This window comes from Bacillus rossius, chromosome 6 (assembly GCF_032445375.1).
Source record: "Bacillus rossius redtenbacheri isolate Brsri chromosome 6, Brsri_v3, whole genome shotgun sequence".
Lineage (NCBI taxonomy): Eukaryota > Metazoa > Arthropoda > Insecta > Phasmatodea > Bacillidae > Bacillus > Bacillus rossius.
Genome location: NC_086334.1, coordinates 22678292 through 22699793, shown reverse-complemented (window position 1 = coordinate 22699793; position 21502 = coordinate 22678292). Strand labels below are relative to the sequence as shown.

Below are 21502 nucleotides of genomic sequence, written 5' to 3'. Positions count from 1 at the left end.
CAAGGCGTATGAGGCCTGTAAACTGAAGTGGATAATCCTTGGTTATCAAACATTTACATATGTATCTCCGCTTAACACACATATTCTCATCAACTCCTGTGCACATACATACTCATGGAGAGTTTCAAATGCATTACAAACGGTGCATTTATATTTATAGACAGATGAAGCCATATTACAAAATACGCTGCATAGCAAAGGTTAATAGAGTTTATTGTTTTTCTGGTGCAGAGAGAAAAAAAGCTGAGACTAGTGTGAGACCACTACAGGAGAGTGGTGGTAGACTTTTTTGTTAGGTTATTTGGTGGTGGTAATCGATAATAGATGACGCTCATGTAGTAGGGGTTGCAGGTTGAATTCCAGACAAATGTATGGGCACCGAATCGACGCTTTGGAACCTACTTTAACTGGGAAGTCTTATCATGTTTAAGTCTCTTTGCATAACTGTGTGTAATAATTCTCTACCTTTTTTTACCTTTCAGGGCCAAGTTTAGCTCTTTGGGCGTGATGGCTACCGACATCTGGACCTCATTGTTTCAGTCTAGCTACAGCTGCTGTCACTTGCCAGAGGGTCGGAAAATACTTGGCAGTAAATATCACTTTTAATTTTTTTAATTAGTCTGCAAAGTTGAGTGGATTTTGGTGAGCAGAGCTTCAGCAGATAACTTATTTTTGTGACATCCACCTATTTTTACCCAAGGCCTTCATACGGATAGCATTTGAAAACTATTTTGTGTTTATATCTGCATGTCACACACAGAATACTAGTGTCAAAAGTAAGCACTTTTGACATATTTCCCCATTGCATGATGCTTTTTTTTCTTTTTAAAACTGAGTGAAGATCAGAAAAAGAACCTAACACAAACTGTTATAACTATTTTTCATCAAGAGGAAGGTATGGTCTCAGTTTTAAATTGCAAGTAAGTATTTATTTCCTGGAAGTATCTGTATGCACCATTGGGTCACAAGTCCAAGTGTATTTGTGAGAGAAAAATCAATTATTGCTTCACTTCCCTGAATTTCAACAGGGTTCACATACAGCATGTTACCAAATAATATCAACCAAATGTTCATCAAATAAATTGGAGGGGCTTAATCATTAAGGGGGCCTTCTGGTCGGGGTGTATTTGTGCTGATGAGGTGGGATGATAAGGATGAAGCTCGCTGGTATTTCTAGCACGTTATCGCCTCTAAGCTCAAGGCTCTGAGCTGGCGCGCAGTCTTCTCGTCATCATGGGATAACCGTGAAATTTGAGTAGTGACCATAACATTACATGGTGGAGAAATAAAGATAAAGGTTTAATGCAAGGCTCTTAAGTGCTTTCAAGAATCTGCACTGGTTGTTTTACGCCTAAAAATTACTCTGAAAACATGCTTTTAGCCATTTTAACTCTTCTGAAAATACAGTTTACAAACTTAATCCGAAATCAAAAGTACTTTTCGACCCTCAGCGAATTCTTAAACATTTTTTATAAGCAGACCCCATTCGGATATCTTGAGAAGTTTTGAAATCGCGTTGTTTTTCCTGAAGCTCAACACACGGTATGTGTGCCCGGGCAGACGGCGCTCTTAAAGAGAAGATTTGCGATCCGTGCCTAGGAACTTAGTTTTCTTTGCAAATTTCTGCAAAGCCAGTCAAAATTAATAATCTGTACTTTACGAAGGTTTTTTTAATGTATTTATTCTGAAAAACAATTTGTATAGATTAAACATTTTTAGTGTAATGTAATGTTAATTATGTTTTATTATATAAATCATAAAGGTAACCTTATAAATGCATACAAAGTCAATAAGAATATAACATGGTGTGATGAATTCATCTCTTTTGAAGTACATTATGTCTATAAGTATGGTACTAAATACTAATGTTTGACATAAAACTATCACCTTTGTTCCTCTAATGGGATAAATAAAATTAATACCATATCAGTTAACAAATATGATGAATTTATGGTTAACAAAACAATAGGCCTGTGCGAAGCCTCGACTATGCGAATCAATTGAAGCTCCTTTTAATATTCAATTTGACTTCTCCAGGAAATTTGGTATTTGTTTTATTTAAAGCTTCGGTTGTGATGCGAAGCTTTGCATCTAATGTGAAGCTTCACATTTGTTGCAAAGCTTTAAATATTGGAAGCCTAAGTTACACTTATGAAAATATTTAATTTTTTTTTTGTTTTGTACCTAAAGGTTTTGCTTCAATAAAGTTAGTTTCTTAAAAAAAAAAATTATGCACTTTGTTTGCTTTTATGAATTCTCAATATAAATATTATGAATGGTTATTTTATAATATTTTTTTTAATGATGTTATACATAGGGCCCAATTAGTTAATCACTTAATCAGTTCAAACATTACAAAAGTTAAACAATCTATTTTTTTTTTAATCCTGTATTTTATACGATAAGTGTAATACAGCTTCGCCGAGAAAAATATTCACTATTCTATTCAAATTTGTGAATATTTAAAAAAAAATTCTATTTGATGATTTGCTTCGCTTAAAAAAACTGGTATTCGCACAAGCCTACAAAACAAGAGTTGTAGGAAATATAAATTTTTATTGCTAAGAAAACACAGTATCCTAGGTTGAAATGAAGGAATGCATAATGAGCTACTGTTAACATATGCTCTTGCTACAGGGCTAGCAGCAAGCGTGTGAGAGAGGCAAGCAACACCACGAGCAGGATGCATCCAGCAAGGCGGGGGACGAAGGACATGCAGCTCGAGCAAGCGACAAAATACTCACTGGTAAGTGCTTTGTATGATGGGCGAGAGGATTAGCTCAAGGCTGGCGGAGCGATATATCCCGTGAGCGGACGCCGCGGTGCGGCTATTCTCCCGCGGTGGGCCGTGTCGCGTCGCGTCCGTCGTCGCGGTTCCTCGCGTCTGCATCACCACACAAGTAACACGCTCAGCTTCACAGGCTCTGTCGTCCCCCACTGTCCCGTCCACGTGACTCGGTGACGACTGCCCCACACCTCGTCATCCACTTCTCTTCCCTTCCACCTCATCAACAACTTCTTCCCTTCCGCCTCATAGCTCACACTACATAGTTCTGTACTGACACGACTAGCTGGTGAAGCAACACTGACGTAACAACATCATACACAGGATAACTAACAATGGTAGTATCTATTTACATTTTAATTATTCTTTACATAAAGCACTATGTATGGAAAATACATCTGTACATTTTCATTATAGACTGTGAAGAAGGTATTCTTGGAAGATGTTTTCACGCTCTTTTTTTTACAACAGTCGTATCATAGTTGTCAGTCCGGTAGTGGTGAAGGGGTGTGCTTATGCAGTGTGTGGAAGAAGAGTCGCAAGTTAGTAGTTCTGTAATCCACTGAAATGTAGTTTGTATATGTGTGTGCTGCTGGTTCTGTAGCAACTACTACAACTCTACAGGTAACAAGCACTGAGCAGAATGCACTGCCAAGCTACCCGGCAGTTACAGCTACGCTAACTGAAGCAACTCTAAACAAACTACACTACGCAGGGTTACAGCAAAAAAACAACTACAGTGTACCGAAGGACAGAGTCATGTACCATACTAAGTACCAAGCAGAGGTTAAATGCAAGGGAAACAATTAGAGGTGCAGTTTTGTTCTACTGAATGCCATCTAAAATAAACCATGCAAGAAAAATTAGTATTTGGCTGAGTAAGGAGCAATTCCATGCCATAAATGAAAAGAAAAGGTAGTGAACTGTTATAAATCTCAACAAGGTACTGGATATTTTTAAAGTATACATATTTCTAATGGCTTACCTCAGGTACCATAACGCTGAAATTTTTTATTTTTACAAACATTTACGTATTTTCTGTGAAAGAGTGATCAAGATTAAGAAATTTGTGAAAGTAACTCTGTGTTTGTTAGATGATGTGGCGCACTCAATGACCGAGTGTCGAACGGTGCCCACATCCCCCCACGTGAGAAGACGGACCGGGCGAGCGTTACAGTGCCTGAGGTCACACGAATATCTCGAACTCGATACTCACGCTGCCGGACGAGTGGTGCTGGAAGTACAGGGGTCCGCCACCTCTCCGGCCGCTCCCGCTCCAGTTATTGTTAGTGTTACAAGCCCCCGTGCCAGGCAGCGTGCGGTAGGTCCCGGAAGAGGCGTCCCGCTCCCGCTCCCAGTGCCAGTGCCTATTTACAAGGGCGAGGGGGGCAGGCGGCTGGTGGTGGTGGTGGCGCAGGGAGCTGAAGGGGTAGGCCCGCGACTGGCCGTGGCCTTGGTGGTTGTGGAGGGGGGAGTTGTTAGTGAGGCCGCCGGTACTCACGAAGGATGCTTGCGACGAAGTCGTGCACAGTTTCGTTGTTTGTGCGTACTTCGGCACATCGCTTGGGCTGCAACAAGAAAGTAACAGAATTAATTGGTTCTAGCATACGCATTTGCATCAGTTTATGCGCATCGCTACGCGTAGGTTACCTACAGTATTTATTAAAACAAATGGTTCACCATCAGAGATGAGTGGTCAGAAAGGAAGTTGAATAAATGGAGACAACCCAGGAGAATATCATTGCACCAACCAATACAAAGCTAAACTTTGCTTTAAGAAGAAAGTACCATAAATTACTTTTCAAACATATCATTTTTCCAAATAACAGGGCTTCTAATTTTTTTTGGTCAGTTTACCGTTCATACAACAGCTAAGAAGGTTTCTATAAGTATTTACCTGTGTTTCAATACCTGTCGTAATTATTCCAGAGGTTCCTCCAGAGAATCAGAGTTAGCACAAATATAATCGGGAAAACTTAAAAAAAAAAAAAAAATTTATATTGTAAATCTTGCAAAATAGAGCTTAAAATCTGAGATAGACATTGGGTGTCAAAATTTCCCCCAAAGGGGACTCTGCACCACTCGTAGTTTCCCCGAGGGGTGACAAACCCGGTACAAGATTGACTGTCCTTATTGAGCACGCACTGGTGAAAGGTGGCATTCAAATATATGATTGTAAAATATTTAGCATTACTTATATATTGAAAAAGCACCTCAATTTTGGGCATCAAATTTAACAATGTAATTTGGAACTACAATTTACATGTGCCATTTTTTCCCTTGGAATATTGTGGTGATGCAAACAAATGCCTTGTTATAATCACACAGCCAGTGTCTGATGGATACAAGTCACATTGCTGTTTATATATATATATATATATATATATATATATATATATATATATATATATATATATATATATATATATATACACATACATACACATACATATATAAAATTTATAAATAAATAGTTCTTCAATTTAATTATGTACAATATGATAGTCTCTTATTGCTTGTAAATTTGAGGCAACATTATGTTAGCAGTAAAAAATTTAAAAAATACCAGCTATGCTACTTGGAATATTGCCTTTTTTTTTTATTTGCAGGTGATGATGGAGCTCTCGCATGACTGGCATCTGTCCAGCCATCTTACCAAGCAGCTGTTTGGGACTTTGTGTACTCGACATGCAACTTATTCTTGCTAGTACAATTTTGAAAGACAAAAATATGTAAAAAAAAAAAAAATTATTATGTAAGCATTTTTGTATACTCCAAGTGAACTTTCTTTGTAGTTAACTGTTATTGAGCTGGTATGTGCTCGCTAACCAACCTTATAATTTTTGTCAAAACTTGGTTGAGGAGTTTAATTTTTCTTCTTAAATGTCATGCTTGGTACAGTAGTGTTTCAAGATAGGTGTTTTTAAACTGAACTGTTTTACTTGTTTGCAGTTCCCACGCACAAGGTGAAGACGGGAGCACTCACTGATCCGCGACGTAAGAGCTGTAGTCCTGCGAGCCGGCGCTCAGGCCGGAATCCGAGTGCTCGTGGTTGATGTTGCTTGCGGGGTGGTAGTTGTTGTTGCTGTTTGCCGAGGAGTGGTGGTGGTGGGGGTGGTGGGGGTGGGGCTTGCCGGAGCCGAGGGACGAGTGGCCGTTCATCTTGCTGAGCAGGAAGCCCGGGTTGTCGTACAACGCCGAGCTGAAGGCACGCGTGGCGGCATGGTGGTGGGCGCCCTTGTTCACCGACGAGTAGTCGGGGATCCCGAGGGCGGTCGAGATCCTGCAACACCGCACCAGAGTGGCTCTAGAGGTGCATCGGAGGAGCTCTATCGAGTGTGGCTGCTCAGCAGCACTCGTGATTCCTCTGCAGGTGGCTGCTGCCTTGAGCTACGCATGCTGCACAGTACATCACCTATAGCTACACTACACAATAAAAAAAATAACTATCATAAAAATTTACGAGAAGAAATGCTTTGATCTTACGGGAAAAGTTGAATCCAAAATAAATTTTAATATCTTAAATGGTAGGTTTCCAGTCACATCTTTTTTCCAAACAACTCACAATTGCCTTTAATAGCCGTACCAAGCAAGGTGCGCAATGGTAAAATATTTAATCACGGTCAAGATAACACGGGTTCAAATCCTGGTCATATGTTCTATTTCCCCCCCCCCCCCCCCCCCCCTCATTGTTTTCCTGAATCTTCCTGCTGGAAGGCACGGCTGATTCCTTCCTTGACATCCCTGACTTTTAACGCGTGTCCATTTCTGGAGATCTCATCGACGAGTCCTAAAACCAAATCATCTAATTTCTATAGTCGTCATCTAAATATGTTAACATATAAACAAAAACACATATCTGAGACTGTAACAAGTGATATAACCTAACATAAATGTTACTGTACTTGTCAAACTGAACATTTAAATAATTTCTGTGTATTGATGAACTTGGATCCGAATGACGGAAGGAAAAAAGCTTACCTAATTATTGTTACACAACAACATTTGACGAGTGTTCGTGATTGCGTAAGTAAGAAGTATGTCTATATTGATAGTTACAACCCATTAAAATTGTCTGTGCCTGATCTTTAACCTTTTAAAATTACCATTTATTAATTATCTAATACCTTTAAGAATAATTCAGTTTCACTGTTATGTGGCCAGTTGTTACTGATTTACATAATGCCTATGTTATGTAGACACTGTATCATCATTATATCACCATATGGAAAAGAAGGGTAAGTACAATGCAATAAGATAGTTAAAGAGATAAACTGTTTTGTTTTATTTAACTGTTTATTGTGCCTAGTTTATGAATGATGTAAACTTGGAAAGATAAATGCATTAACAGGTTGTTATAAAACCCACTTATAATATTTGTAAAAGTGATTCTTAATGAATACTAGGGTACATACATGCTACTTACAAATTTATAAATTTCTGAGGGTGATACCCACCCTTGATAATCAGGTTTTTAAAATGTATTTATTTACTATTAATATTGAAAACCATTACTTAACTATAATTTAATGCTATGAAAGTTTTCAAACAGAAAACAGACTTTTGATAATATTCCAGCCCTATTTACCAGACATTGTATAATTGCAGCTGACTCTTATTTATTAGTGTTTTACTACAAAACAATACATTCTAGGCAGTTGCGACAAGAGGGACATTATTATTCATTACATATTTAATTATATTTATTTATTTACAGATTGTCACATGCATACCAACACTCAATAAAGAGCTGCAAAGGTATGCACAAATAAAAGAAACAAAAATATATAAGATAAAAAAAAATACATACATACAATAAGGAATACAAATAACAAAACAGACAATAGGCTATGGCACCTAAAAACATTTAACATAACATAATTAGACACAATAATAAAACAACACAAACATACCACTGGAATGTTAAGTTATAAATTAATTTTGAAGTTAATAATAAACAAAGAAATTATATGTGAAGTGTGGTCATAACTAGTTAGTTAAACATAATTATCAACCTTGTTTAAATTAGAAATTAGACTATAGATAATGTCATTTTGTTTGTAAAAAGTATAAAAGGTAGACTGGGCAACCAAAAAATTGTGGAACTCTTAATCCAGTGTTGTCGAGAATAAATTTACAATCAATTGTAGAGTTATAACAATTTTTAATGAAGAGAGAATCAAGTACATAATGCTCTATGATCAGCTAGAGAAACTAAATTATAATGCGAAGGATATTTTTAATTTATAAGTATCAAAATCAGAATCAGATGAACTGATAGAATTCCAAATTATTGAACAATATTCTAATTTGGACCTAATTAAAGAAAAATATAGAGAAAGAATGGAATCAGAATTAGTAGAATAAAAGGTGATATATTTGATTAAACCTATAGTTCTTCTTGAACTTCTACATGCATATGAAAATATAATTTTGAGTCAAAAATTATACCCAGAATTTTTATGGAAGTGATTTAGGAATTTCAGTATTATCTATAATATAATAAAAAGTAATGGGGAAATATTTCCTTGTGAAAGATATTATTTTTATTTTTTCCTTGTTGAGAGATACTAAATTAAGATTGCACCAATTACAAATTGAATTGTCAGATTGAAGTAAACTACAATCATTAAGGGAAGTAATTGTTCTAGAGATTTTATAGTCATCAGCAAACAGCACTCCAGAGTAGTGAATGAGAACATGAGCGATATCATCAATAAAAATACTAAAGAGTAAAGATGACAAGGTACCCACCTTGTGGAACACCTGAACTGGCTATACAAGATGAAGATTTGCAATTGTTAATGGAAACAAAACAACTTTTTTTTATATATATAACTTGTGAACAAATTCACGAAATTATCACTTAAACCAAAATGAAATAATTAAATAAGTAGAATTTCATGATTAACAGAATTGAAAGCTTTTGCTAAATTAAAAGCAATAAGAATGCAGTTAAATATCCATTATATCGGAAGTCACAAATGCGGTACACAATAAGGTGTTCCATTTATTAAGACGAAAAGAAGCCTATGTTAACAAAATCATTTTACTATAACAAAATAATTCCATAGCATAACTCCACGAAATCATAGTTTACTTTTGAATACTGTACACAGTTCCATTTCTAAACCTGGTTTTCTAGGGTGTATGTCATCCTTAGGAATTGAGCAAGGTTGTAAATGATTTTGATATATATTCTAACTCAATATTCATTGGGAATCACCTCCCGAAATACTTAAAAGAGACTGAACAACCTGTATGTTAGAGGATAAAATCTTGTATCTATAGTTTATGCCTCTGCAGTTTAAGGTATGTATGGGAGAGTTTTATCTTATCCCTAAAGAATGGTTGGGAATAGTAGTGTGCTTATATGCCATTCCTTGCCATTTCAGAAATACACACTAATATTTTACACAGGCAAAATTTAACTTTCTACCCAACTAGTCTCCAATTATTTTTATACTCATTGCTTAGGAACTGCCAAGACATCATGCTCATTTGAAATGGTTGAATCAGTGGTTGTGTTAAGCCTAATTTTGAACTAAAGAGGTTCAAACCCCTCCTTAATCACTGAGATTTACTGACATTAAACCTTTCTAAACATAAGCATAAGACCTAAAACATTTAAACTTCCGTGTTATAACGCAGAAACATTAAAAAAAAAAAAATGAGTCAACACCTGCGTGCCTAGGAAAAAAACAGTGGTAGGTGAGTTGCCTTTTTTTCTTCTGGGATATAAAGTTACTGGAGTATTCCAAGGTGTGTTATTGTCCGCATAAAATGAGACAATGAAATGCGACGCCAGTCCAGTCCAGCGAGAAGTAATTTGCGGTGACTATAGAAAGTGGACAGCGCAACGCGTCAACATGACAACTGGAAACGACAAGCTGAGGCATCGCAGCAGGAGCAGAGGAAAGCTAAGGTGCCGTTTGTGATACGAGGCGAGCAGGAACAAAAACGAGTAATAGTTTTATAGGATTGTGGTTTTTGGATAGTGATGATTGAAGGAATGGGCAACTGTTTCTTCGGGCATCATTCTGCACAATATCTCCTGCAAGAAACAGGCCAACTGCTTGCGTAGAAATTTCTTGCTGTGAAAGTTCACCTGTTTGAGGTGGCAAGGCAGCATTAGCGAAATGTAATGCTCAGTCATAAATTTTTTCCCCAAAGTAATATGATATAATATAATACCATAAATTCTATTTAGAAATGGAATTTTTGCTTAAATGGTGTAAAGGTATTGTATCTTTAAATTTCATTCAATGATTTAACATGACGACACATGCAACAATTGTTATATAATTCACTATAGTGCAAAAACTAACAATCAAATCCTAACGTGCAGAAGTACTATAAACTAACAGATTATTCTAGATGATTTTTTGAGTGATCCAAATATACTTTGTATACTCCAGGAACTTTGAAAATAAATACAACAGACATGCCAACTTTTAAATGAAGATATTCAACATCAAATATAGTAAGTGATTAAAAAAAATTTACTTGATTTATTTATTACAAACATTTATACATTCAATCCAATGGGCATTTCTGAGCAGGTAAAGGGCCATCCTAACTAAGTTAAGTTTAAATGTTTTATTATTTATAAGGTATGGAATGAACCTGAAATCACTTTGTTGAAAAAATAACTGTTACTTCTTGTGACGAGGAAGAAGACTTCTGAAAGCTAAGCGAGTAGGTACTGTGAATAATCTAGCCTATGTTTAGCAACTAATGAAATAAATTTTGGAGGCAGACCAAACAAAATGTCTGATTAAAATAAGAACAGGAAATTCTAAACTATGAAATCAAAACAGCAGCATGAGTTAATAGTTAAGTGAAAATTGTGCAACTTTTTTTAAAAACCAAATTTTAAATTAAGTGAGAATATTTGGACGTATGCCTCTCTCACAAAGGATGAAAAAGTAAATACCAAATATTAATGCCTATGATAAAAAGAGTACGGTAATACATATTCTCTTGCTTTTGATTATAGTATCACGTGCTTTGTGGGCATCATTGTTATTACATTCCTACAATTGTCTTAAATGTATATGCCCACAGAAGCTGAACATTAAAACTTGCTTTCAAGTGGATTCTATAATACTGTGCATTGTGTTCAAATTTATTATCATATAAGATTTTAGACAATAACTACTTTATGCTCACTAGAAAAGATTTAATGCTGATAAATAAATTTTTTTTTCATTCATTGTAAGTTATGAGATACAAACGGTGAAGGCTTCCACTGCTGGTCACAATTTCACAATTTTAACGTAATAGAAGAAAGTTTCCTAATAAAAAAAGTGTTTCTGAAATATGCAAGATGATACAGTAGTTAAAAAAATCATTGCTAAATCAATTGTTGCCTAAAATGATCATCAGGATTGTGTGTCAGGAAGATCTAACCCCCCTCTCCTCACTTCCTCTTCCAGATCAATTAGGTTAGGCTGAGCCACTGCATAAACAGAATGTTTGCGAATTGCCGGGCATAAATTTAATGGGCAACAGGAAATGCCAAAACAAGTAGTTCTTTCTTAACCCGTAATCGACACACATGGGTCCTGGGGACCCGTGGAAATTTTAATTTCACTCTAAGTCAGTGAGGGTTTGTAGCACTGGCCCAGCCATCCAGGTAGTTTCCTAACCCTCAGTCGGCCTTGGACTGGTGTGGTGTTTATACCTTTGCAGGTGCTTGTTGATGCTATAGAGGTATGTTTGGGTCCTCAGGACCCATGTGTGTCAGTTAGGTAACTTTTACAACTACGTGTTCTGTACTAAGTTTTGCAATATGGATGGAGGTTCGGATGAAGATCAAGTTTTGGCAGCTGCAGACCGAACATTAAGTGATACTGATTACATTAGTGGTTCAGATAGTGACTATGAAGTAAGTGAACATGAATCTGGAACGGATGAAAGTGGAGATGAAGAGGACACTAATTGTGAGTCTGAAGGCTCAAATTATTTTTATGGGAAAAACAGAATGAAATGGTCAAAACATTCAGTTATACGAGGTAGAACACCACAGCACAACATTATACCAAGATGTCATTTACCAGGTATAAAAGGAGAAGCTAGCCAGATAGGAACACCAAGCCCAATAGCATTTTGGGAGCTTTTGTTTACAGCTGAAATGCTACAAGAAATTGTTCTTCGGACTAACGAAAGAATAATTTCTGTAACTGAAGGTATCAACAAACTGTCGTATCACCATGAAACGGATGTGACTGAAATAAAGGCCCTATTAGGTTTGTGTTATCTGTGGGGTGCTTTCAAATCGAATGATGAAGATCTGTTGGCTGTATATGCTAAAGATGGGACTGGAAGGCCAATTTTTCGTGCAGTAATGCCATACAACAGAGTATTTTTTCTACTACGCTGCTTGCGTTTTGATGATTCAAAAACACGGGTTGAAAGACAGCAGTCAGATAAGCTTGCTCATATCTCATGGTTATTTGCGAAATTCATAGAGCAGTGTCAGCGCAATTATTCAGTAGGTCAGTACGTAACTATTGATGAGATGCTTGTTGGTTTTCGAGGAAGATGTTCGTTTCGCATGTACATACCCTCGAAACCCAGAAAGTATGGGATAAAAATATTTATCCTGACAGATGCCAAATTGCACTATTGTTTGAATGCTGAAGTGTACTGCGGCCGAACTGTAGGACAGCAATCTACATCAAAATCTAGCTTGTTAGTTCCATCAATGGTGGTATTGAGATTAGCAAAACCTATTCAAGGAAGCAATAGAAATATTACGGGTGATAATTGGTTCACGTCAATAGAACTTGTCAATGAGCTAAACAAAATGAACCTTACATACATAGGGACCATAAAAAAAAATAAACGTGAACTACCTGCAGCATTTGTCAACTCTAAAGGAAGAGAAGTATCATCTTCTTTACATGGTTTCTCTGGAAGAATCACATTAGTTTCCTTTGTTCCTAAAAAAGGAAAAGTTGTGAATATGATTTCAACAATGCATCATACCAAAGATATTGACGAGTCAACAGGAAAACCAGTGGTTATAATGGACTACAACCAAACTAAGGGTGGAGTGGATGCACTTGATGAGAAATGTCACAATTATTCCACTGGGTGTCGCACTCGTCGATGGCCAATGGCTATTTTCTATGCATTGCTAGATATTGCAGGAGTGAATTCACATGTTTTATTCAGCGGCAACAGCCAGACACTTGAAGTGGACAGAAGACATTTCCTTGTTCAGTTGGGAAAAGAGCTTGCCAGTGAACATATGCATCGAAGACTGCAGGCACCAAAGCTGAGGAAGGACATCAAAGAAAGTATAGAAACCATTCTAGGAATCAAACAAGAAACAAGTCAACCTTCTACATCAGGAGAAAATGCTTCTGTCACCAAATCTAAGAGGAAAAGATGTTCTTCTTGCCCGCCCAAAAGAGACAGGAAGACCTTTCATGAATGTGTCAAATGTCATGTTCCTTTGTGTGTTCAGTGTGGGAAAATAGTTTGCTCTAAGTGCATTTAGCAAAATTTTTATACCTTTGTTTTGTGGTGATATGTTTAGTAATAATTTATGTGATCACAAGGAAAGCAGTATGGACTTCTGAACAGTTATGAAAGAGCCTTCAAAGAGCTGCAATTTTTTTTGTGTATTATCTTTTCAAAAAATTTGTGATACCTGAAGATAAAGACATATATTGATTATAAGACTATAATGTTTTGATACTGTAACATAATTAAAAAACCAAGATATAGTTCCACTTAAAAATAACAATTCAACAAAAAATTACAAATTCACTGATTTCAAAATTATTTTTTTGTAATGTTTGTTAAATGTATTTTAAAACACAAATTTTTGTAATTAAAGGTAATAAGTGTTAGAATTCAAACGTCTTTTTCAATTTCTTAAACAAGCAACATACTTAACAGAAACCTAGAAGAAAAAAAATTGGGTCCCTGGGACCCATGCGTGTCATTAATGTAATTTTTTTTGTGTGTGTCGATTACGGGTTAAGGAACATATTGTTACGAATGCAAACAGGACTGGGACACGCGCCAGGTCGTAAAAATATGTCCAGAAAAACCACCCTGCAAAGTTAAGAGGCATGAACAGCAGTGCGCAAATTTGATTTTGACGGCTTCAGGGAGCTACTCCATTGGCTGAGAGGGCGCGCGACTGCAGTGGCTCCGAGGGAAGCAGGTTAACAGCCGGGTGCACTAGCAACCAACAGGTTGGTTGTGACATGTTTGAATGTTCAACAATGGTCTTTAAGCACATTTTTGAATGTTAGTGAATACATTGCTGTAATTAAAAATGTGACAAAATGTAATTCACAGAGATAACCGACATGATAATGGCGTAGTGGCAGATGATAAAAAGTTGCAGGAGGAACAGTGCCCCATTGCCAAGAGAGCTTTCACAACACACGTTTACCGAATAGGAAGACATTCATACGGCTTAGCCAGGATGAAACTGAGAGTTTCTTACTACGAAGGGTGATGTACACCAAATTCCGTATGGCTCTGAAAGTCTGTGTCCTGCTCTTAACCTGTTTCCCGCGGAGCATTCTAACACCACTGATCTGCGATTGCACATCCTCTCACCCAGTGGAGTAGCCCCCTGAAACTGAAACTCGACTAGTTCAAATTTGCTCAGTGGTGTTTATGCCTGTAACTTTGCAGGGTTGCTTTTGTGGTCATGTTCCGTAGCAAATATTGCTTGTTTTGGCAAGCCTTGCCATCCATTAAGATTTATGCCCCACAATTTGCGAACAATCTACATATAAAATAGTTTATCCCTTAACACTATGTAACTGCGGTATTCAAGTAAGCTTAAGTGACTGAACTAAGTGCAGTTAAAAATCAAACCGTTTTAAAGAAAACCATACAGTTAAAACTTGATGGTCATTATTATTTAATTTTAAGTACAGGAGGAGGGCAGGAAGTTAGCTCTCTAAGAATCGGAACAAGGAAGATGCACATTGTGTACAGAGTCCACCTGTCACTAAAGTCAGGCGAAATGCTGTTGGTTATATTATTTACGACATTCAGTTATGCACCTACCTATTTTGTAGAAAAGGATAGAGATTTTTTTTTATCATGAATGCTAAGAGCAGCACTGTTGCATCTAGCAGAGAGATGGAGTAGGTAGTATTCTGTGTATATGGTGATAATTCACAACAAAACATTTTAGTTTCAACTAGGTTTACTTAATAAATTAGGTTTGGACTCTTATTGTTAAAGGAGAATACTTGGTATTTATTTTGTCTGTCCCTATAAGGAGGTATGCTGTTATTCCACCTATGTTTAAAAATTATTCTCACACCTGTTCACACATTAATCTGTGTAAATCTGTTTCAAATCTGCTTTCCTGCTCTTTCCATGCATATAAATTCCAAAATGGCTCAATATTCAACATGCATAGTTTGCCTGAGAGAGAGAATTTGATACCTATCTAGAGAGATTGTTCTTGCAAAATCTCAAATCTTTAAGAGGTAGCATGACGAAAAAGAAGCAGTCCAAAACTTTTATGGTGACTGACACAACTCTCTGTGTGTCTGCTGAGCAGCTTGGAAAGGCTCAACAGAGCAGCAAAGCAGAGAGTGCAATGCAAGTGGCGCTAAGCAAGGAGCACAGGCACTTTTAGAACCTATGAAAGGCAGATATTTTGAATGTGTTTTGAAAAAAAATCTGAGCAGAAAGAACGTGAATAGAAGCCAAAGTTAGGAATGCTACGTCCTTCGCAGTTCATCGGACACAGATTCAAATTTGGGGAGGGAGGGGGGGCAAATGTCTGGAGGGTTTGGGGGTTAAAGCCCCCGTCACACTGTAAAATTTTCACTTCCAACACCTACCAATATTTTGTGTCAAATAAAGTTGGAGAGTTTTGACGTCACCAAAATCGTCACTAGCACAGCCATGTTTGTTTTGACAAGTTGGATGACTTGAGTTTCCATCTAATATTTTTCATATAGGACGGGTTCTAAAATATGTTAGTTATTGAATGCATTCGGCCAATCACAATCGTGGAATTCATATTCCTTTCCATGTAAACAATTATTTAAAATGGCAAAGAGCACATGGATGAATAAAGTTGTAAAAGTTAAATAACTAAAATAATATTAATATCAATGCCATATGTGAAAACATTTTATGTCTGACAATAAAATTATATTTTTATAAATTACAAAAATCACTGATCATTTATTTTTATTATATAACAATAATTATTGTGCATTAAGTTTATACATGTAAAAAAATTAAACATGCACAATTAGCATTAACAAGTTCAAAAAATTTTATCGACCACTATGTTGCATTATTTAATTTCAAAATCAGATTAAAATTGAAATATTTGAGATAACTCAGACCAAAAATAAACTTTGATAGTGTGACATAATTTAAAACATAGTTGAGGTTATCTGTTCAATTGGAAGCCATTTTCTGTCCAATACTACCTCTCCAACTTTATTGTCAAATATATTGGAGTACAATATTTGACAGAATGGGGGAGGGCAGGAAGGGAAACCTTAAAAGGTTATTTTCCCACAGTTTTGATAGTTTGACAATTCATAATCATAGCTATAGAGTGGAAGATTATTATTTGTTGTTATCACTAAAGTTTTTTAGGAAGTAATGGTGGTACCACCGCTGATGAGAGTACTCGCCTACATCAGAAATTTATGTTGTAGACTGGTATGGAACCACTAGTTCAGGTAGAAACCATACTGCTTTGACCGCTGTCTACTTATCAGCTGGAATATGTCCTTTGTATACATAAGGATAACTTTGGCATAGCACAGCTGAACACAAATATCACTCCTTCGCCTGTGAAAAATATAAAGGAGTTAGCTGAGCCTCTGCACGTTCAGCCTAAAACATCTCGCAAGTTACCGGATTAGGTAATTCATCTGTTTATTCTCCTTAGGGGGGCTGGCCACACTTGTTAAGGCTCTGTCTCACCCTAAAGTTTGTTATTTAATTTTCTTGTAATTGACTACGTGTGTTGGCCAATCGACTTTGTGTGTTGGTCAATCGACATTTTTTGTGTTGGCCATTGTCTTTGGGTATTGGCCAACTGTGGTTGTGCCTACCTGCTGTGGTTTCAAACTTTAGTGGCAACGAGGGGGAGTGTCCAGGTACTTGCAGTGAGTGACCATTTATGTTATTTTTATTTTTATTTTTGTATTTTCTTTTATTTTCTGTTTTGTACCTATCTGTATGTGTCGTGCCCACCGCGAAAACCCTAGGCTGTTGGTGGGCATATTAAAAACATTAATAAAATAAATAAATACTACTTAAATAATTTTCCTATTAATTTGTTATGATAGCTCTCTCATTTTTTATGTTGCATCTAAAATTTACCCAGCAGATATTTACTAAATGTTATTTTCGAGCTGTGACGGATCAAGCACTTGCGTGACTTGCTATTTGACGACTTGCATAACGTCGCCCACTGCACTGGGCAGTGCTTGAAGCCCAGACTCCAGCGCCGTCAGCAGAGAGCGAATTTGGTCACCATCGGCAGAGCTTCCATTTAAAAAAGCAATCACTGCTAATAAAATAACAAAGCAGAACCAAACGATGTTGCCTATGATAACTAAATGTACATTTTTTTTTTAAAGTTTTTGATGTTTTCAGGTAGAGACTTACAGAAGTGGCCTTTGTTTTAATAAAGTGTTCAGTTATGCCACTTTCTGTCTTTGTAGGAGAGGTGAGGAACTCATGTTTGTTTAATGGTCAGTCAAAATCCAGCCATAGTTAAAAGTGGAGTAGTCCCGTGGAGGTCCTTAAATTTTTTTTTCACACTAACTGATATTTTTATAGCTAATCTTTCCACCTTAAAATTTTTCGTTTCGAAATCTCCTCGTTTTGTTTGGTGGAGGAGCCAAACTCACCTCTCTTTGTTTTCTCCCTGCGGCGGTGGCACACGCCCTGAATGATCATTTTACAGCACCGGATGTCTCCGGGTATTTTTTTTTTGCTAATGCGTCCGTCCACATGTGCGGCAGCGCCCCTTGTTACATTTTGGACTGACGATGACTCATTCAAAAATTTTACACTTGAAGTACATAACTCATGTTGTAGTTGCACTTCTCATTGCTTAGTGTACTTCAATAAAATCTGCTTTCAACCCAGACACTTGCGAGTATCATATCCTCCTGGGTGAATATCTTACTGAATTCCTGTTATTGACTAACTAAGCGGCTACTACGCCAATAGGTTGGCAGCATGCCCCCGGGCCGTGAACAGGCAGGGTGATGTAAGGTTCTTAGGACTCTTTTCACCCAGCAATAGCTTCATCGATGTTGATGACCGGACTGAATGGACCAGGACTTTGCCCCATTGAAGGTGGGATTGCATAACTGAGCTGGCGCCAGAACTTACGCTTCATTCAATGAAAAAAACGAGACCTTTTGCAAAAATAAGATGTTGGACATGCCAGTCTGTCGTAAATTTTTTTTTTGTAAGATTGTGACGATCAAAAATATTTTATGCTTCGAAAATTATATTTATGTTCTTGCAACAAGTCACTAAAAACTGAATATGCGCAGGCCGCTTAATGAAAGCTAGGCACAATTCCTTTTAGCGATTAAAGCAGTCGTATTTGCCCTTCAGTAATAATGTTACAACTGAAATTCTACTGAATTTTAGTAAAAAGCCTTTGAAAATGAACTTTTCATTGTTAAAACTTATGCTTCAACTGTGATGAAAACAGATTTTTGTGACATATTTAAATAATTTATGAAAGAAATTAATATTTTAAAAACAAAAATGCTTGATTTGTTGTAATGATCCACTGAAAACAGACTTAGCGCTGGCCAATCACTAAAGTTCAAAACGACTGTGTTTCAGCTTCCTTGTGGTTGTTCTGTTTTTGGCATTATTTGAAGGTACCATTTTTTTATCAATAGACACACACTCACTGGAAATATTGCAAAGTAATTAGTAACTTTGCTTACCTAAACAAAATTGTATCACCTAATTAAAAAAAGTCATACCACCTTCAAGTACAGCTTGGCATAGCTAGTGACATTTCAAATTATAATTAAAATTTCTCTCAATAGCATTTAGAGATTGTTCTAATTAATGATACATTAATTAACAGAGACCATCTCATTTGGCATCTTAATATACATCTTGCTACATATTTAAAGTTAATGTTACTTCATATCTTATTTCGATATTTAGTAACTAAGTTAACATAGGATTTTCTACCTGAATAGGGTAGGTAGTTTGTGTTTTTGTGATTTTCAATTTTTTTTTTTTTTTTTTTAACTATTGATTCTCATAACTTCATATAATTTTTTTTATTCATACTATGATATTCTTCAAAAAAGCTTATATAAATTATTAAAAAAAAGACCATTGAATTTATACACACAACTTTTCATTATCTATCATAAAAAAACATGTTCCAATTGAATATAGACAACAAGATGACAACCAAATTATGGGTACATAAAATTTGCATAATGCCATCATATTTTAAACTTAAATATAATTACTTATGTTGAATTTCTCTAATTGTTGCCAGTTCATAAATAATTCACATATGTCAAGTCTTTCTGTCACTTCAACTTCGCATTAATAAGTTGAAATATTTTGATTTTGCTGACATGGGTGTTCTACTCTAATTTCGAACATGATGTAATATTATTACCTGTATATTAAAATTAAATGAAAACTTCAATAGCCTATCTGAAATGTCAAGATGCAAATATGGAAATTCTTATAACAAAACTATTTGGTATATATTTTATTTTGCCGTATACAATAATGCAGTAAAAAAAAAGAAAACAATGCATTCCCACACTTTGTGATAAAGAATTTATTGAAAATATATTTGCTAATAATTTAATATATTATATTTTACTCTCAGCAATAAACTTATATAAATACAGTTATGCAAGAACATCATTCTGGTAACAAATATTATATATTATCTATTAGCTAACTGTGTAAAAAACATAGCTACAACAAAAATTAATAAAACATTCAAAATAATTGCTTGATCATTATAAAAACAAAAAACAAACGTACACATGAAGTAATAAAAAAAACAATATTAAGCAATGCATGAAACAATTAGGTTTACAAATACATAGAATATTCAAATTTACTGTAGTATGTGCCTTCGTTTATCACAATTTTAGGTTCAGAAGTTAATATTATTATCGCTCTGCTTATTACTTAACATTTTTTTTTTTAAACGTATTACATGAACATGTACAGTATATGGTTATAGATACATGAAATAAATATTGCACAAGTGATTGAAGCCGAGCTTCAATAGTTTTTACCGCCAGCTGAAGCCCAGGTCAAATGAAGAAACCAGGCGGGGGTAAAGAAGTGTCTTCGTACCTTGGCAGGTTGCCGCTGGCGCCGCCGCACAGGTTGATGTTGTTGTCGTCCCGCCCCACCCTGTTGCGCAAGGAGCCCGCGGGGCTCTGGCTCGCCGAGCTGTTGACGGCGTCGGGCGGGGGCTTGGTCTCCGCAATGCGGTCCAGGTCGTCCGCGGAGCTGGGCCTGGGGGCGCCGGGGGGGTGGCCCTGGGCCTGCGGGGGGGAGTAGGGGGGCGGGGGGCTGTCTCCGCTGCTGGGGGGCACGCACCTCTCGTCCTGCGCGGAGCAGCTGCAACAGGGCACGCGACGGCCGGTGCAGGTCTCCTTTCCGCTCAGTTTATTGACACCATACCTGCCGTAATTTTTTTTTACAAACAAATTCCAGACTGATACATAAAATACAGCATCGGAAAAATCTCGGTCGAGTTCGTTACCGGGTAATATCCGACCAAAGGGGTAGAAATGGAGAAGGTTTATTAAAAACAGAAAAATGGCTATAAGTCCTATAATATGAAAAAATTTATTTATTTTGTTCCAGCAAGACGTCAATGATTTTTTCAACTGTGAGTAATGAAGAGTTTTGTCTGCTTAAAGTTTATACAACTTGACAGTGCAGCAGTGCTGATGGGGTCACAGAAACTAGTAAAAAAAATGTGATATGGAAATGTGGCATAAAAACAAAAAGACACTACGTATTTTAAAATGTAGAGCATAACATTTTCAGCCTGAATCTGCACGGTACCCACTGCTTTTGCCATTTGGTGGAAAACTTTGTCACACTGTACTACTAGCTTGCTGTAGGAAAGGTTTTGATGGAGATTAAAAACTGACGAAAACTAGCTTCTACTGTGCAGCTTAGGTTCCCCCCTCCCTTCTTTGCGACAGAGAATTTCCGTCACTCCCCTCTCTGTCGCAAAGAAGGAAGGGGGGAACCTAAGCTGCGCCGTAGAAGCTAGTTTTCGTCAGTTTTTAATCTCCATCAAAACCTTTCCTACAGCGAGCCAGTAGTACAGTGATTGACTAACGAAATGCCTAAAACTGTTGTACATCTGCCTTGCTCGTGATGGTTGGCATCACTGATAACAGGTGAATGTCAGTTCCGGTTATGGCGCCTGTATATGTACCACGGTGAACGGACAATAAAGAATATTAAGTGCTAACTACATGCACTTGCTTATCTACAACTTAAAACCTATGATCTCAAGTAAAACATGGCGCAGTCGTGTGGAATTGTGTTCATATTTCAGTTCGTCCATGTTCGTTGGATTTGTGTGCTATAGGTGATATAACCTGTAGGTGTGCGTTTGTTTGTCGACACGTGTTTGTCGGACGTCGGTGGTTAATAGTGAATATCGAACAATGTTGTTGACAGACTGAATCGTATAGT

General features: G+C 36.7%; 2 protein-coding genes across 6 annotated transcripts in view; one reads left to right on the top strand and one right to left on the bottom strand.

Annotated features, from left to right (window-relative positions):
- Positions 1 to 15480, top strand: part of LOC134532848 (uncharacterized) — a 79727-nt gene extending 64247 nt beyond the window's left edge. For all 3 annotated transcript variants that reach the window (XM_063369834.1, XM_063369835.1, XM_063369832.1), the window contains 4 exons: positions 483 to 589; positions 2638 to 2746; positions 5395 to 5540; positions 5738 to 15480. In XM_063369834.1, coding sequence (XP_063225904.1) covers positions 11580 to 13295 — 1716 coding nt within the window. In that variant the 5' untranslated portion in view covers positions 483 to 589; positions 2638 to 2746; positions 5395 to 5540; positions 5738 to 11579 and the 3' untranslated portion in view covers positions 13296 to 15480. The remainder of the gene's footprint in view (positions 1 to 482; positions 590 to 2637; positions 2747 to 5394; positions 5541 to 5737) is intronic.
- The window catches only part of LOC134532847 (band 4.1-like protein 4), a 415376-nt gene that overhangs the window by 1588 nt on the left and 392286 nt on the right, over positions 1 to 21502 (bottom strand). Inside the window, exons 18-21 of one of the 3 annotated variants that reach the window (XM_063369830.1) lie at positions 20135 to 20404; positions 5772 to 6068; positions 4002 to 4353; positions 2745 to 2884 (exon numbers count right to left, since the gene is read on the bottom strand). In XM_063369830.1, the coding sequence (XP_063225900.1) occupies positions 2745 to 2884; positions 4002 to 4353; positions 5772 to 6068; positions 20135 to 20404 (1059 nt within the window). The remainder of the gene's footprint in view (positions 1 to 2744; positions 2885 to 4001; positions 4354 to 5771; positions 6069 to 20134; positions 20405 to 21502) is intronic. The other 2 variants (XM_063369829.1, XM_063369831.1) reach the window with 2 other exon arrangements.